Here is a 17,518-nt window from a genome sequence, read left to right as displayed (position 1 = left end):
GTTCCTTCTGGCAATGTGCTCATAAGCGTCTTCCCACCACCACGAAAAAAGTGACTAATCCCAAGCAGGCTACTGCAACTGCGTGGCTGGCTACGTACCCTCTCTACAGACACGCCCCCTCCACATCAACCGGGGGCAGAGCTGCAGAGAGCGACAGGGCTCGAAAAATTGAATTGGTTCACATCCCTGGTCTATGACTCTTGGCGCAAGTCTCCTTGCCAAGTCGTCCCGCCCTCTCCGCGCAAGCAGCCGGAGCTTCTCACCTTGCCCGGTTTGGCTCAGTTCAAGTTTATAAAGTTCGCCAACCACCCGTTGCACACCACTCTTGAGTGACATCTCTGGCTCCTGTCTGCCAATTCACACGCCTTCCCGCCTCAACGGCTTTCCAACCGCGGATTTCCACGACATCCTCCCCAGCTGTCATCCAATCTGGAGCGCAGCCAGATCCACAATTATCCACACGCTTGCAGTCAAGGTCGATCTAGACTTGGTTGCATCATCCCAGGAATTCTGCACCGGGGATCATCGACACACATATCACCATACTCTTGACATGTTGGAAAGCAGAAGACGCTTCCCCTTTCTTCATCTCACTATCGACCGCATACCCAGGTGACGGGTTCCATCTCCTCCGCGTCACGACATCAGGCGCGATTTCTGCTTCGATTCAGGATTGTCAGGGAAATACATGCAGCAATAAAGAGCAAGGATCTCAGTTGAAACAAAGGGAAGAGGAGCTAGCAACTTGTTGCTGTTGAGGTTCAGGAAAAAGATTATTTTATTTGGTTGGAAAGAAAACGACATCATCGACAACATGGCCACTTATTCACCCTACGAGTCTACCCGGTACCGGGACGTCTACGCCCACTACGACGAGGACAGGTTCGCCAGTGCCTCGACAACACCTTCGCCCCGGCAACCGGCATACTTCACCGAACTTCCTCCCCGACCACAACGACCGGCCACACGGGCTCACTTCCGGTCCGGCAGTGTCAGCGGCTACACCAACGCCTACAGCAGCCCTCGCGGCTCCTTCTCTCCCCGCTACACCAGCGACGGCCACTATGCCACTGCCAATGTGAGTCACTCGCGGTCATCGCGCAAGCACAGCTTCTCGGTTCCTCGCTCCAACCCCAAGCGTGAGCGGCGAAGTTCCTATTCCTACAATTATCGGGCTTCGGACTCCCATGGGGAATCCGACGAAGACGAGCTGGACCGGCTGGTGGTGGACGGCTTCGCCTACATGCAGCCTCTCCAATCGAGATTCGACCGATACAGCACTCGGGATTACTTTACTGTCAATGCTGGTGGACAAGGGACTGATTACCACTACTATGCACAGACCGGTCCGCACCGCGATTACTATGACAGAGAGTCCGCGTTTCCTTCCGCCAAGTACGACTCGGACCGGACGGACCGCAGACCTCTCGCAGGACAACGTCGCAGTTCCACATCACATGCAGTCCCCCAGCGCCCCCAGACAGCCAGGCCAGCCAGCTCCTCCCACAAGAAGCCTCCACCGCCGACACGTGTGGCGACCGAGGAAGATGCCAAGAATTGGAAGATCCCTCCCGGATATTCGCTGAAGAACTGGGACCCCACGGAGGAGCCTATCTTGCTGCTTGGGAGTGTCTTTGATGCCAACTCCCTTGGCAAATGGATCTATGACTGGACTGTCTACCATCATGGTCCCGCTACTCCTATCTCTGAGATGGCCGGAGAGTTGTGGCTGCTCCTGATCCAGCTGGCCGGAAAAATCAAGCGTGCCGATCAATGTATCGACAAGGTCCGTTCCAAGGAGAACAAGGAGATCCTCCAAGAGTTCATGGACGCCGGTGACCGCCTTACCGACAAGCTTCGCAAGCTTCTCAAGGCCTGCGAGGCTCCCATGCTTCGCTCTACTGCCAAGCAACGGAGCTCTTCGCTCGGCAAGGGCGCTGGCGTTGAGTTTGTCGACACGCTTTTTGGATTTGAACGGGAGCTGGAGAAGACGGAGAAGTTCATGTCCCAGGTCCGCCTGTGGAATCTTCGCTTCGACGCGAACTGCGAGGATATCCTTCGCAACCCGACCGCTTAATCCCCTCTCATATTCACCTCTCAATAATTCGAAGATATACCCTCCGACAAGATTGGTTGTAAGATAATGGGGAGGAGTCCAGCAGCAACGACGACAACAACAACAACAACAACAACAACAACAACAACAACAACAACAACAACAACAACAACAACAACAACAACAACAACAACAACAACAACAACAACAACAACAGCGGGGCGGTCATCAGACGCGACACCCATTCCCTATCAATGATACCCAAGACTGCCATTTTTTTGCGGCGCGGCGTGATGAAAAAAGACCACGGCCCGCCCAAAGTCAACTCAACGCAAAGGAAAGAAATGGAGGGGGAAACGATTTTATAGCAGTCAGTGAGAAGCTGCATTACACGAAACTTAGGTTGTGCAAGGAACTCAAAAGTTTGAATGGGTTTTATGCGGAGGACGATATTTTACCTCTATCAAGTATTCCCCCTATGTAATCACTGTGTTTGTGGTATTCTTTTCTTTTCTTTTTTTTTTTTTAACTTCAGTTCACTCAGGTTTTGGATGTCAAAAAAATTGGGTTGGCGAGTTTGCTTTTGTTATCTTTTTGTCGCATCACACTGGGCTTGTGATGTCAAGCCTTCGATCGCTTTTGTTTTACAGGTTGTTAAATGACAATGCTCACACAATTTCATGGAGCCGTCACTGTCCTCTTTTCTTTTTTGTCCCTTTTTTCTCTCTCTTTTTTTCTTGAATAATCAGCTCCAATGGGGATCACAGGATGGATATACCCAACGTTTCACTTCTTCTTTCCTTTTCAAGTCAGGAAGGAACAAATAGAATGTCAATGCGGATGGATAGAGAAGGAATGGCAATGGAGGAGGGTATCAGGTTCGCATCAACCCTCTCCTCCCAACAATGTAGCTAGCTTGTATTAATTCACCACACACACACACACACAACTCGACATGATTTTTGTCCAACTTGGTTATGTTCCAAAATCGTCGCCTCACGGTCTGTGGACCCGTGTGAATTCTCATATCACACACACCCGGAGATTGGTGTGACGTCTCATCACAGGTTGAGAAATTCCGTTTGTGCTGCCGTGCTGCCGTTCGTAGCAAACCATTGCACGCAGGCATGCCGTGCCCTAGGAAAATCTACAACATGAAAGATGATGCCTCATTTGCCAGACCCATTCCATGGGATTCATGATACCAACAAAGTAGAGGTATCTGTTTGACCACAGCGGTAGAGCGCGCACACAACCTCTGTGATTCCTTGCGCACATACATGCATACACCAGGCAAGGGGGCGCTTATGACTGGCACGACAATCCGAGGAAAATTTTGGTGCGCGTGTGTGTTTCGGTTACGAAGCGCGCCTGCTGTTTGGTCACAGACGGGAGGGAAAAATGAACATGGAATGGCAGAAGCAATTCTGGGGTGTCAGAGTTAGGCATTCCAGCCCTCCCCCCCGCCCTTTCCTGCCATTGTTTTTCACCCGCCTTCACAAACAAGGAAAAAAAAAAGAAGAAAAAAAAAGAAGAAAAAAAAGGAACAGAATTTTTGAAAACGGCACGGGTGATCTGAAGCTTTCCATTGAAAAACGTCTAATAATCCAGCCTTGTTGTAGTAGGTGGTCATGCACTGTGAGTGGAAAAGTGTATGCATGCGGAAGAATTGATTCAAGTTGTGTTGTGAATGATATGATCAGTGTCAGAGTTGGCTCACTTACTGCTTCACCTGTCCGCGGAATTATCAACCTTCAACACCCTCATTCCTTCCCCTTTTGATCGAGGTAGTGTAAAGGTAGTGCAATCCCGAGGAGGTGGTCGGCGAACTGAAGGGGGGTCGGTCCACCGAGGTGTTTGAGGCTACGAAGGGATCAACATCGGGCTCACACACTTGGCGGCCGCCCTCGGAGGGGGCGGTAGGCTACGTACAGACCGCATACTCACCTCCCTGTTCTCCCTTGTGACAAAACATGGAAAGCCTTCTTTCGATGTACGTGACACTTGCTTTTCAATTTTCCATATGTATCGCCATACATGAATTTCAATGGCTGTAAATTTCCACGGCTGGGATCGATGTCTTTCATCATCGGCTGCAAGTCGAACCCAAACCTTGGAAGTGCGAATTCGATAATGTCAAGGAGAGAGGTGGAAGCCGGGATGGAAGGAGAAGGTGAGTGGATACCCTCCCGGCAAAGTGGGCAGAGTGGATCTCTGTTTGCACTAGTGTGCACTAGTGCAGAACGTCCGTCCAGTGTCCACAGTCGGGTCCGGGCAGTGTGGAAAGAGCTCCGCTGTGGGGTGCGGTCGGTCCTTCCCGGCTGTCAAGGTTCAATGTTCTCAAGATGGGATGAACACTGTGTGCTGCCCCGCGCTCCAGTCCGTCGTCGCAGGGCTCTTTCCTCTCTTTCTCCAGGGCCTTTTTGGCGGCTCTTGCGGTTGTTTCTTTTCAGTGGAGTGAACAGGGTCGGGGAATGCGGCGGCGGGAGCTGGCGAGCTGGGCCACAGAAGATGGCCGCAGAAGGTTTTCAGCGCTTTGGGCTTGATCCTGGCGCGGGGGGTTGCAGTTCACAGCGAGGGGCAATTCTGGAGTGCACGGCCAATATCTTCTTTCCCTTTGCGGTTTCCTTATTGGAACATCCACTCACTTCAGTCTTGTCATGGAACTTGAACGAAAATTTCCATGGTCTCGTTGTCTTGGTTCCAATTCCTTCTTGTTCCCCAGAGGCGGTTTAATAATCAACACCTTCAACCGGAGGGCGCAAACAGAAACAAATACCCGGCGAAGCCTTTCCATCATCGACTGCGCCTCGCTTCCCCCCAGGCCTGTCTACAATCGATTACATTCACGTTGCGGTGTGAATGCTGTCATGAAGCCCCCCCTGACTGGACTCGGAATGAAAGGCTTTCCTAGCTACTTCTACGGGAGCATGCAAAGTCACGGGTAGGGGATACAGGTATGCATGCCGTTGTCCGCTCACTACATTGATACATCAGCTCGGTACGACGTCAAAGCGTGGGAAACGAACGAGTCGAACGAACGAGCCACCCGTGTTGTGCGGGTTCAGGCTCAGCCACTTCCTGCTTTAGCTTCCTTCGCCGGGTGTCTGCCGACACTTTACTGCCAAATCCCGACCCTGTTGATGACAGCACAGACCGATACGGCTGCGAGCCCGCCTGGATGAAAGCCAGAGAACAACGGAGCAAAGGGCCTTTGACCCCTGTGTCCAACGGTTCGAAGATCATGTCTCGACATCTCGTTGAGCGAGCACGAAGCAACGTTCAATTCAGTGTGTAAAATTTGGGGACAGGGTGTGTGCTAGAACAAGGTGTCGTCCCTTTGAAACCCGGTCCGAGGGTGCGCCAGAATGAATATACACATGTGCAACGTGGACACAAGTGTGGCGGGCGAACAAAGAGTTTGCTTTCTCTACTTCATACCTCCCGAGCGCTCTCTCGAGTACCCTTTACGACCCATCTACGTATCCAATCGAGGTGCAAACAATCTCGTTGAAGAGGAGTGCTGCATGCTTGACAATTCCGCGAGGCTACAAATACACCATCCCAAATGTTTACCGGCTGCATGCGCGGCGCCTTGCAAGTGACCTGGCCATGCCATTGATAGTACCCGTTGGCGAGTTCAGGCACATCTTGTCCCATAACTTCCTGTGACTCGACCATCAATAGTCATTGTATCACGTCACACGACAACCCCTTCGACTGTGGAGTATACTGTTGATACGCTACAGTTCGACTATGCGGAACAGGTGCGCAACCAATATGCCGCTGGGTAGCATTTTGGAGCCTTCACTTCCTCGGTCTGCTCCTCCAGCCTCCAATCATCGACTATAATAATGTCTCGCCCTCCCACTCAACACTACATCTCGATCATGCCATGGCTTACAACTGTCATCCAAGCATCAGGCAGCCAGCCCTAAGAGAAGCATGGCGGACAACATATCGTGCACTTGGTGGTTGCTTCAAGTTGAACACTATCCTGCCATCGTTTTTGATATCGCTGTCTAGGCGCATAGCACACAGGCATTCAAGCCGAGCAACACCATAATCAGGCAATTATTTGACAACTGCCTGCATCCATATTCTACTGAACGTGGCTCAATATCACGGATTACCCTTGTTTGCTCCCTGACGATCTTCGCTTGGGGTCGGCAGTTGGACAAATATGGAACATTGAAATTGTTCCATGCTTGCTTCCATTGTGTTCATTTGCTGTTTCTTTTTCTCGGGACGGGTGCCTGTTGGCGATAGTGTGGCTCTCGAGGGGCGTGAATTGTTGGAACCAACAATAGCAAACACCTTCCAGGATGCTACCTCGTTACCACCTTCTGTGCATTTCGGTACATCCCACGTACCGTCGAGGGTGCCATGTGGGTGTACTGCATAACCTATAATCATCACTAATTTATAGTATTACTATCAAGCGCCTTACTTACGCCTCCATCACACTTCTTTGGGTAACAGGCAAGCAACACCAAGTCAGGGGCAGAAGATCGTGCAAGCTGCATCGAGCAAAGTACAGTTGACAGGCGGCAAAGATGGTAGTAAATTCACATGAAAAGTATTCTACTACGATGGCAATTTATTGTGATTCATGATGGGCCGCTTTCCGGATGTAGCGGTTATATTCTCTGGTACTGCTAGAAACCCAGCTCAAGCACACTCCCCCTCCTATAGGATATCACAATGGAGTTTACGCCTTGCAAATATGCCGTTGAATTCTACATTCACAACCCCAAGTTTCCGCTTGGAAATTCAGCTATCTCTTGTTTTCACACGGACGGATTACCTTGACTGCCCGATTTATCGACTCAGGTCGAGCATTGATAGACAGTTTCAAAATCCACCTAAATGGGGCATATGTAACAACGCTATGCTCTCCATATATTAGCCTTGTCACCGCCAATCCTTTTCACATTTTCACTTCTTGGTATCTACATATATAAGAATGCTCCTCATTTCCCCGACGTGCCCTTAGTGTCCGGCCCATTGACACTACCCAGAATAACGGTTACACGGCCACCGCTCAAGTCTTGACATCAGAACTTGGTTGACAAATGAAATCGAAGAAGCTTACGGTGTATTTCGTGAAGCCCACGCCTCGGAGCGCCCGATACAGAGTGGTATTCGGGCGCATCCACTTCGCCTCTGCGTCGCATGGCATGGCTTACCTGGGCTTCTGCAGCTGCACGATTATTCTGTTTACCTTAATTCCGAAGCTATATGCCAGCAATTCTGGACAGAACGCATCAAACCTTTATTGTTCGCCTCGACAGGAGAAAGGGACAGGGGGTGTGCGCAAAGAGCGAAGGTACCTAGTAACACATGTAGCCGCGTCGGTGATAACAGCAGCCGAGTCACTACATTACCCAAGAACGTCGCGAGCACGGTACAGGAAGTGTCAACGGTCATCTAGCTCACAATCACTCAACTCGTCACCATCGCACCCTCCATGTCCTCCTCCAAATTCTTTTGACAGGGAGTTCACAATTGGGAATAGTAATGTCCAGAGCCAAGAAACATGGTCACAGTTCTACTCGGCGGCTAACTGCGATTACGTGCAGGAAAAGCCGTGCTGAACTTCATTTCAAAGGGAATTGAACCAATGAACGTTGATCTCTTACAAGTTGTATGCATCGGTGATCAATAAAGTTGATCGCTTATGTATTCCTGCAATGTGTGTTGCGTGTGCTGAGATGTGCGCAAGTGTGTCTTACCATCACTGCAACTAGGCGCTAACACTGCAACAGGCAAACTTCCCGCACAGCTGTTAGTGACAGGAAAAGATCAACACACCATCGTGAATCCAGGAAATAACTGCGGTTTGTGCTACCGACACAGGTTGCATCAGGGGGATAAACTTACTCCCTTTCAAACATCCTTGTCAGTGATCCTAGCTTACCTACTTTCTGACTGATACCGTGGGCGACCACCGGCTGGAGAATCAAAAAGGCGTGCACGCATTTTCACCATGTCTGTGGCCTGGGTCTTTTCGGCGCCGGTCACAGTTCTCTCTTGTATGTTCTCGGACTTAAGCTGTGGAGAGCACACATACACGCTGCCTAGTCGCAAATATGGGTGATTAACACCGATATACCCATCGCCTATTTTGAGGGTCAATATAAGATGGGACTGCGAAATGGGGTGTTACGGGTGCGGCGCAGTTTTACCCTCCTGTGCCTCTACCAAACTCAGTATTCTTACTGTAACCTAGAGGTAAACATCATGTCGTGCCGTCCACACAGCAAGCAGTGAGTGCACAGTGTCGACTATTTGAATTGGAAGTGCTTCCGCACATCCCCATCCTCCTTTAATGATGATGAAATTTGATCTAGAAAGTCAAAAAGCAAAGCAACATCCATCGGGAAACTGGCTACATTCAAACGATAGGCATCCTGGGTACGCCTTCAGAAATCCTAGTCATCACGAAACGACAAGCCTCAGGTGACTCGTCCTTCATGAAGACCTCCAAGCTCACTTGGGATAGCTACGACCTACCCCGCCTACAAGCTAAGCTCCCCATCTTACATATCCATCTCGGCGGCTATCATCACGAAGTCGAGCTCGTCATGCGACATGTAAATGCGGGGTTTACGATGCTACAACGGCTATCCAACGATTACCCTTCGGTTCCTTTCAATCCACGTTATAGTCATCACAGCGAAGGACGAAACGAACTATAAACCCTTGTTTAGGTAACGAGTCACCTGAGGTCTGCCCTTGGAAACCTCAAAGGATATCACAGCAGCAAAGGATTGTATACCCCCACACTTCTCTCATCTGGGTATCATTTGCTGTGCGAGTGTCCCTGCTACCTAGAATTACCTACCTTACTAAACCTAGATACCCTGCGATGAAGGGAGGTAAATGCAGGCGTGGGGTTTGATTACTAACCATTGACGAAGTCCTCTGCAGATTTGAACCATCTTCTTCAAGTGGAAGGAAGCGGCAGTGCCTGGCTCAGTGCAGTGATCACATACTGTCCCACAAATGCACACGCAACCGCGCCGCGAGCGAACGGTATCCAGGCACACGGAAGATGAGACAGCACGGGGGTAGAACAGACCGGAGGAGGGATTGGACCCTGCGTCCGCTACATACTACCATTGGTGACAGCATATAATCCGGCACGGAATGGAGACATGGATAAGACCCCGGTCTCCAACCTCCGCCTAGTTCCATGTCACGCCGCACGCCTCGAGGCTGCTTCCTCCGTGGTCAATCTCCGTCCCGATAGGCCCTGCCGCCTTCATAACCGATTGACACGCGAACTAGCATGAAAAGAATGAATGTCAAGAAGATTGGCGTCCAAATTCATATAAAGCAAACGGGCAGGATACCTACAGGTAAGATACCTAGTTATCAGTACCTTATGTATGTCTGAAACACGCTGTGCTTGAAACAAGCGGGCTGAGTTGCCGATGATTGCCGGCCTCGCTGTAGGTTCATCGGATCGGCTGGTCTGTTTCGGGCGATCGAATGGTTCAAGTTCAAGACAGGGGCATCAGGAAGGGGGATGGAAGAGAGGGTACGACGGGGCACGACGGGACAGTTAGGGATATATCCTTACAGCCCTTCCTGCCTTGTGTCTTCTATGTCTTTTCTTGTCTGGGACGCTTCAAGATATCTGTACATTCGCATTGCAGTCTGGCGATGGCATTGGAGGATTCCTTGAGATTGGTCGTCCAAGTCTTCTACGCGTCCAGAGGCGAGTACCTGAACTACCTGCGAGGTGTCTTATACAACCCGAACTGCAGTTTGGTGTTCGGCATGAAGCATGCCGCATAGAGGTAACATTCATGGCCGGAACGTCCACGAGATACAAACAGGGTCCAGTCCATGTCGCAAACCACACCTCATCTTGACCGTGCCCTCTCCCCGCAATTTCTACCCGTTAGCAGGTAGGTACTATTCATACTTCTCAGATCTCGGTAACTACTACTCTATAGGTATCCGTTTACCGATTCGGTTTCTGGTTCCGATGAGACTAGATCTTTTGACCTATCTTCCAGTCAGTCGCATGAATGTGGCCTGGGTGGCTGGGTTGGGAATTTGTTTCGGTCCAGTCGGGTCGGGTCAGGTTCAAAGCGGCCAGGTTTAGTTCAAGCCATCATCATGCGTCTGTCCTACTTCTGGACCACATTTCCCAATAAGGCGGCCGGCTTTCAGGTCTCAACTTGGGAGCCTTGAACGAGCTTATTCCAAAGGCGGTGGCATGTTCTGCTTCTGGGACATGTAAGCATGGGAAATGGGGGTGGCTTTTGGAACCTTGCAACTCTAGTGCCGCAAGGATCCGAGATGGATTAATAGTTGCTCTGGGGTCGGGACTGTACTGATGAGTGACGTCGTTGGGGGTGTCGTTAGACCAGAAATACACAACCCGTTGATCGTCCGTTCGGGTCTGATTCTGATGCCTCATAGGAACTTGTCTTCTGGTTCCTGGCTACAAAGTGAGCATCGAATGTTGCGGAGAGAGAGTAAAGGCGTCTGGAGAGGCATCGCGCAGAGAAGGTCCAGTTTGGAATTGTCATTTCTGCCATGAGGTGACATGTAATTTTGCAACTGCCATTCGGATGTCTTTTCCTTGGAGTCTTTCTCTCCAACGACAAACATTCGACCTAAACGACTTTTGAGCACTCACAAGATGTGTGTGTGGCATCAGACCAAGTACAGTATTCCCATCTTGGAATATCCTTGATCGAACATGAGATCTCACCACGTCGATTTTATAGCGTCATGAAAACATGATAAACTAGCGCCTGACGAGATTCCTAGTGCCCTTTGAAATCTACCTAGGTAGGCGATGTCATGCACTGAAATGTGCCATGATCGCATGGATGGATGGCGCATCGCATGGCGCCGCCGGTCGCGCGCGGTTGGCGCGGTACCCTGGGGGTTTGGGACGGGAGCCGTGCCCTGGGAGTCGAGACGAACTCCTTGGAGGTTTGTCCAAACTCCAAACTGTTGGAGACGGCCCCGCGCTGTTGGAGGGGCTAACATCGGACTAGAGGCTGATATACCCCTCATCGATGCTACGGAGGGGTAGGTGAGACAGACATCTGTTAGTGTCATCGATATGCCCCTCTGTGGTCTTTCTCGGTGCAGGTGCCCTATCTTTGGGCCCAGTTAGCGCTAAAATCAAGATCTGATTTAGCACCGCCCCAATTGGGCCCGCTTTGATTTTTGGAGCCGAACTTCCCATCGACATCCAGATCTGGACTCCAGTCCGCGATCCGGCGGTTTCCAAGTTCGAAGATTGATGAGGATGACGATAAAGCCGAATCATACATTTTCAAATAATGCAACGATCTTACCGTTGGGCATTCCCGGGTTGGCAGCTGGTTTGTGCCATGAGGGGAACCCTGACAAAAGTCTATACTAGATGTGATAGATAACACCACGTGAGATCTCGTCTGCCCAAAGGCGATTCGTGATCTTCCTCAGCGGCGCAAAACCCGCAAATGCACATCACCAAAATCGGTTACAACCACAACCAGGGGTGGGGGGGCGTGTGCAGTTGTTTTCGGGATTTTCTTATGAGATAGTGGAATACACTGTATGGAACCCTCAGCTTTCATAACTGTCATGAGGCTTCTCTCTTTGTGTCAACCTCGGAGGGGCATTGGGCTGGAGGTCACTCGGGTCAGGCGTGAGATTGGGTTGGAAAAGCTATGTCATTGTGCTGGTAGTATGTGCACGCCATCATCGGGTCTTGGAGCAAATGCCGAATACCTTGAGAAGAGCGAGGTGCTCGTGAGATGATACCAACGTTCAAATAATAAAGAAGAAAAAGCGATTGATCATATAGAGTCAGGTTGTGTTCTGTAATACCGAAAGATCGGGACAGCATTACGAAGTATTTTATTGTTCGTGCGTAGCGAATTGTCAGCGATGACGAGAGGAAGTCAGATGCTTCGCGAACAGAGCCTTGAGTGATGAAACTGGGTTGGAGAAAACAGAACGAGGGAGAAAATGAAGTAGACAATGGCTTGGAAATAGGACATCAGCAAAAAACATTGGCTTTTTAGCAGATTGTTGGAGGGTAGGCAGTATTGTGCACGAAGGCAAAGGGAGAAAAAGAAAGATGGGAAAAGGGGTGAAGAGGAAGTAAACAAAGTTCAAGGTACCTAAAGGTGGATAAGGCGATAAGAAGAAGGGATGAATAGTTCAAAAGCAAAAATAGAAAAGCTTATTAGCTGCAACTCGTTTCGATCGAGTGACCTCCGGGTTATGAGCCCGGCGCGCTTCCGCTGCGCCATGCAGCTTTCAAGTTGTTGAAAACATTTGATAGATTGTGGGCTCATAAGGTGGATATTGGTGGAGTATAAGGGGTCAGGTCTAAGGCTAGAGGTAGGGCGCAGGTTGGAAACCAAAATAGGAACGCATTGCAAGCTGAGCCTTGACTCACACTATGTAGGCGGTTTGGTAACTCACACAATTCTGTGCCTGTTTACGGTTTGCTATTGTGTCGGTGCCTTTGTTGGGGCTTAACCAGTACGCCTGCGACCGTGGACGACCATGACGCACATGCAGACAGTGGGTCATTTGAGGAAAGTATGACAAGATGTTGTTATGCGCGGAACAGTTTTCTTCATGTTATATTTAATTCAAGCGTTTGTAGCCATTTCTTCTTTCGCCATGTTCTTCAGTTCTGAGGTAGCGAAAATGTACTCATTCATTCACTTGAGATGATATTCTGTGCTGCCTGCTGAATCCTCCTCTTTTTGAGTCTTGCGGGCCGCCTACATGTACGTAACCTTTTATGTTGAGAGCAGTTTACATAGGCCTGTGAGAACCGTGGTGAGCGAATACGTTTCGTTATATGGGGTCGTCGTTCTGGGAAAACAGGCCCATACCATGTTTTTCATACGAATCGTGTTTCATAAAGACGTTGAGCACATTGATATAGTGGCCTTAAAGATGGGTCCGGTGCGCAATTTGAAGTCTCTCAAATTCTCATGTCAGTCTCAAAGTCGTCCCTTCCTACCTAGAGGTACCTTCCCTTCCCAGGCATCCCATTAACAGAAGGAAGCAGCCATCTCTTCCGAGAACATCCAAGGGAATGGATCGATAAAATTAGATGGCCAAGTAGTTCTTCACATATAGGTGTAGATGTAATTCTTCCTTTTCATCCGTGTTTGTGACTTCAGTTCAACTTCATTCGCCACCAACTTTCTGAACCTCCTCTGAAAACAGGTGGCTAGAATTCAACAGGTACTGGACGCCCGACTTCATTGTATGCTCTCCTTCAACTTAGTAACCTTTAGCTTACTTGCCTCAGCCTATGCCTGCGCCTTCCAACTGCCTGACAAACCATATTTATCTCCAGAAAACAGTTTTGATATTCTAGCATGGCTTGTCTGTCAGACTTGGTATATTGCCACTCGCGATTTCCCGCTGCGGAAGGCACGAAGTGCCGCTATGATAGTGGAAAAGTCCATCACTCTTCGACGACTGCGCCAAGGAATAGTGCAATCACAAAAAAAGTATACAGGCAAGACTTTGATGCTGTTTAACTGTCACGACAGCGTTTCTCTTCGATATATATTGTGTTTCGCAACATTCATCTCGTCGTTATCCCTCAGGCTGCTATCGCCTGTCCTTTACTTGCACCTCTAACCCTAACCCGCCAACATGGTTAAGGGGAAGATCTAAGCCATCGCCATATCACTTCCACATCACTTTAGCGTCAACACTCCGAAGATCTGCAAAACGAACTTGGGGCTACTTCCATGTCTTACCTGTTTCCAGTTTTTGTCTAGAACAAGGCTTCCACAGAGTTTGTCATATCTTCCCCGGAGGTCACGGATATGTGGTTCATCCGATCCACACCAACGAGTCAAGGTTCTTGTCTCGTTCATGCGCGAACATGTGGAATTCAGGGTTCTCAACTCCAATAACAAATCTAGCCTCATTTCTTCCGTCTTGTCTTTCCCATCCAATTGTGTGAATGGAAGTGAAGCCCTTTTACCTCCAATTTTTTGCTGCTCACCAGTTGGTTTTGCCCAACCTGCCCGCAAAGTCGACAGCTTGCTCGTCGCTTGCTGCTTGCAAACGATCACGGTGGGGATCTTGAGGTCGGTTGGTTTCCTCCATCACGATTATCTGACCCTCCCAAGACAAGCTGCTTGGGAAGCTGAATCACCTCCACAACTCCTCAATTTCGTTTGACCTTTTCCACCGCCCTTCTCCAGCCATCTCAAGGGAGACGGCGACCCATCACTCAACCACCAACAACAACCGTTGGTGACCCCAAGGTGAGCCAACAGACGACAACACAAAAGACCAGGATGATGGCTGCAGGCGCTCCAGCTCATCCACCCGAGGGGGGAGAGCGCAGACCATCATACCAATATTACAACAACCAGGAGAGCACTCTCCTGCCCGAGGTACCCCTCCTCACCGGCATCGACAACCTTCGGCTCTGGGAAGTAGCCGTCCTCGCCCATCTGCGCCACTATAATTTGGATGACAATAGCGAGGCCCGCGACCCTTCAACACCGCCAAGCGCGCGCGACGGCACCCTCTACCTATCATGGGACCACATGCAGAACAGAATCAAAGTCTACACGATCATCCGTCGCAGCATCTCCGACCTGATGTCGTTTCTCGAGAAAGAGTGTCGGTCAAACCCTTGGATCTCGCTCAATGATCCGACATACGATGCAAAAGGTCTGTACGAGCTTGTCAAGGAAGTGTACAGCCGACCTCCTCCACTCGATCCGCACCAGAGCCAAGACGACCTAATGATTGACCTGCTGATGCTGAAAGCCGTTAACTTCGGCACGCTCTCCGACTATCTGGACAGTTTCTATGCGCTTTGGTCGCGGCTGGATGTTAGTGGCCTCCAGCTCACGGACGATGTCCTCCTTAACTTCTTGATCAGTGGACTTGATGGGCACTACGACGAAGGTTGGACGGAGGACTTGGAGAAGCAGCGGTTGATGAAGAAGATTGATCTTCACGAGGCGTTGAACCTGGTCGGAATGAGGGTCTGCGAGGAGAATATGGTTGTTTTGCCGCCGGTCCCACCCAAGGATGATAAATACTTGAAGGGATCCCCGACTGAGAGCTCAAGTTCGTCGACGATCGAGCAGGAGAACAACATAGAGGTAAATACCTCCATGGACGAGTCGATCAGAGGTTGCTTCGGCCATGAGGATGAGCTCGAAGCAGACATCATGCGGAGACAGGAAGAGATGGCCGCTCATTTCAGAAGCCGAACCCTTCAATGGGCCGTCGAAAATGCCTTTCTCACATCCTGGTCCCTCGAGGACCTAGACCCCTTGTCAACCGAGCACGATATCACCACCGAGAACCGTAGAAGCGATGACGGTAGCCGAAATGTCAGTCCCACCAATAAGAAAGAGCGGAAACGCGGCTACCAACCTCTCTCTGATCTCATGGCCCGGTATATTCCTCTTCCTCTGAGTATCACCAGCAGAGGTAGTAGCCCGAGCACGATTGCGGCCAGGATGGACGCCCTTCGGATCGACGACAAGTCCCAAGTGGAACACAATGACTTCGAACCAAGAGACCTCCCGAGTCCACTTGCCAGCGATCAATCTGCCGCGCGGAAAGAGCGCCGCCGCCGCTTCCTTACCAGATTCACAGGCACGCCGACAAAGTCTTCGCCTGGTCCAGTTCGGGTGATGTCCTACCAAGAGGAGTGGAAGCCCAAGCCTCTGTTCTCGAGTCCGCGAAAGTTCTCGTGGGAGGATGGGGTTAGCAACAGCGAGCACGATTACGAGCCGACAGTGCTACGCAACACGCCCGAGCCGCAGGTGAGGAGGGATTTGCCGGACACTCCTGGCACTGGTGGCTCCGAAAAGCAGCAAAACGAGCAAGACGAGTATCGACTAGAAAAGCGACTTTCGGCCTTTTCGCCGGAGAAAGTGGTACAGAAGGCGGCGACAGCTGTTCGCAACTTTTCGAGGCCGGAGAGGCCGTTGATCAGGACTGCGAGCTTCTGAGCGGAGAAAAGGGACTCGAGAGAATTAGTTGACTGCAGGTGTTCTTGTTCTTCCCACTTACGAAGACATGGACAAGACAGTCGAGAACAGGCCTGGCTCCAGTCTGTCATCACCCACCAGACAAGGCCCTGATCCAGCCTACCAACATCGGCTGCTTTTTCTCTCCCAGTCCCCCCAGCTCACACCAACATTATAGCACTTTGACACATTGCTCGGGTATTCTTGCTCATTGCACAACACAATAATGAAGGTCAACGAAACAAGCCTCTCGCGAACAAGACGAAACCAACCAGATGTTATACCAGGAGGCACACAGCAAACAGCAACAACAGAGACATGAACGCCCAAACTCGAAACTGGGACAGCTAGGTAGCTCACTTCCAAACACTAGCACTCTCCACCCCGTCTCTTTTCCCCTCTTGGTACGTCTCACTCAACCCATTATACAGCCCCTTGACCCTCTCAATCTCCTTTTTCCACTTGTCCGTTTCCTCCGCTGAGAGCGCCGCCTCTTCCAACAACTCGATCAAGCTCCTCCCCACAAAGAACTTGTTCCGTCGATTGTACAACGGCCTGCTTTTCAGCGACTCCTCAGTATCCCCCGGAGCCTTGACCCGAAACACCTCCTCGAGAATCTCAATGTCGTACGGAATCGCAAACAGGTCGCGCGAGTCCTCGTACGTGAACAGGTAGTAGAACTCGTTGAAGCCGGCCCAGGTGATGCCCGAGAGGCAGAGCGAGCAGGGCTCGTGGGTGGCGAAGAAGATGGTGTCTTTGGTGGGGATGCGGTAGCCTTCTTTTTCCTGGTCTTGTTCTGGAAACGAGGCAGGAGGCAAGGTGAAATACTGCTGGATGCAGTTGATTTCACCATGAAGCAAAGGGGATTCGCGCTCGTTGTTGGTAGATACGGTCAGAGGCTTCAAAGAGGAGCGAGAGAGGATGGCAGCGCCGAAGAGCTTGGAGCCGGAGGAGACGCCGGCGCGGGTGAGGGGGATTATGCGCTCTTCAGTCAGACGGAGGATCGTGGAGAGGAGGGTTATGGGGTCTTTGGTGCTGGTCATTGCGCGTGCCTCGAAAGAAGGACTTGAAGTGGTAGATGCCATTTCGAAGGGCTTCGAAGGTTCCTTTGAAAGTTGAGGACCGAAAGGACGAATAGATCACTTGAAGACGGAACCAGTAATTGCTGGAATAATTAGTTAATCATAATGTATGAATTCAACAAAGAAGTGGAAGCTTTGCTTCAGTCCCCTTTATATCATCTCGTGGGGTGTCTGGGAGGTGTAAGTTTTCAGCTCGCGGCGTGAACCGATCCCCGGCTGTCCTGTCTATCGGATGGCGCCGAGATGCCAGAGGCACATGTAAATTTCCAGGGATAAGCGTCTATCACTCCCTTGGCAAGTTACTGCGATTTTGGCAGACCAGCCGCAGACTTGATTTAACAAAACACAACATAAACGTAATGATGATCGGA

The 17,518-nt window shown here is 50.5% G+C and overlaps 4 protein-coding genes across 4 annotated transcripts; 3 read left to right on the top strand and 1 right to left on the bottom strand.

The window, feature by feature from the left end:
- Positions 1-814: 814 nt before the first annotated feature.
- On the top strand, positions 815-5,850 carry NEUTE1DRAFT_140662 (uncharacterized protein; the record flags this gene model as incomplete). Its single annotated transcript, XM_009856010.1, has 3 exons — positions 815-2,011; positions 2,160-2,280; positions 5,744-5,850. 3 exons carry the CDS (start codon positions 815-817, stop codon positions 5,848-5,850), a joined length of 1,425 nt encoding a protein of 474 aa, XP_009854312.1.
- A 2,195-nt stretch (positions 5,851-8,045) lies between these two features.
- NEUTE1DRAFT_112862 (uncharacterized protein) lies at positions 8,046-8,757 on the top strand (the record flags this gene model as incomplete). Its single annotated transcript, XM_009856009.1, has 3 exons — positions 8,046-8,091; positions 8,291-8,325; positions 8,410-8,757. The coding sequence occupies 3 exons, from the start codon at positions 8,046-8,048 to the stop codon at positions 8,755-8,757; spliced, it is 429 nt and encodes a 142-aa protein (XP_009854311.1).
- Positions 8,758-14,364: 5,607 nt separating this feature from the next.
- Positions 14,365-16,047, top strand: NEUTE1DRAFT_112861 (uncharacterized protein; the record flags this gene model as incomplete). Its single annotated transcript, XM_009856008.1, has 1 exon — positions 14,365-16,047. One exon carries the CDS (start codon positions 14,365-14,367, stop codon positions 16,045-16,047), a length of 1,683 nt encoding a protein of 560 aa, XP_009854310.1.
- A 374-nt stretch (positions 16,048-16,421) lies between these two features.
- NEUTE1DRAFT_50119 (uncharacterized protein) lies at positions 16,422-17,108 on the bottom strand (the record flags this gene model as incomplete). The annotated part of the gene is made up of 1 exon (XM_009855600.1): positions 16,422-17,108. One exon carries the CDS (start codon positions 17,106-17,108, stop codon positions 16,422-16,424), a length of 687 nt encoding a protein of 228 aa, XP_009853902.1.
- Positions 17,109-17,518: the final 410 nt, after the last annotated feature.

Source organism: Neurospora tetrasperma (assembly GCF_000213175.1).
Source record: "Neurospora tetrasperma FGSC 2508 unplaced genomic scaffold NEUTE1scaffold_6, whole genome shotgun sequence".
Lineage (NCBI taxonomy): Eukaryota > Fungi > Ascomycota > Sordariomycetes > Sordariales > Sordariaceae > Neurospora > Neurospora tetrasperma.
Note: the sequence above shows the minus strand (reverse complement) of the source record. Positions and strands in the feature narration are given on the sequence as shown.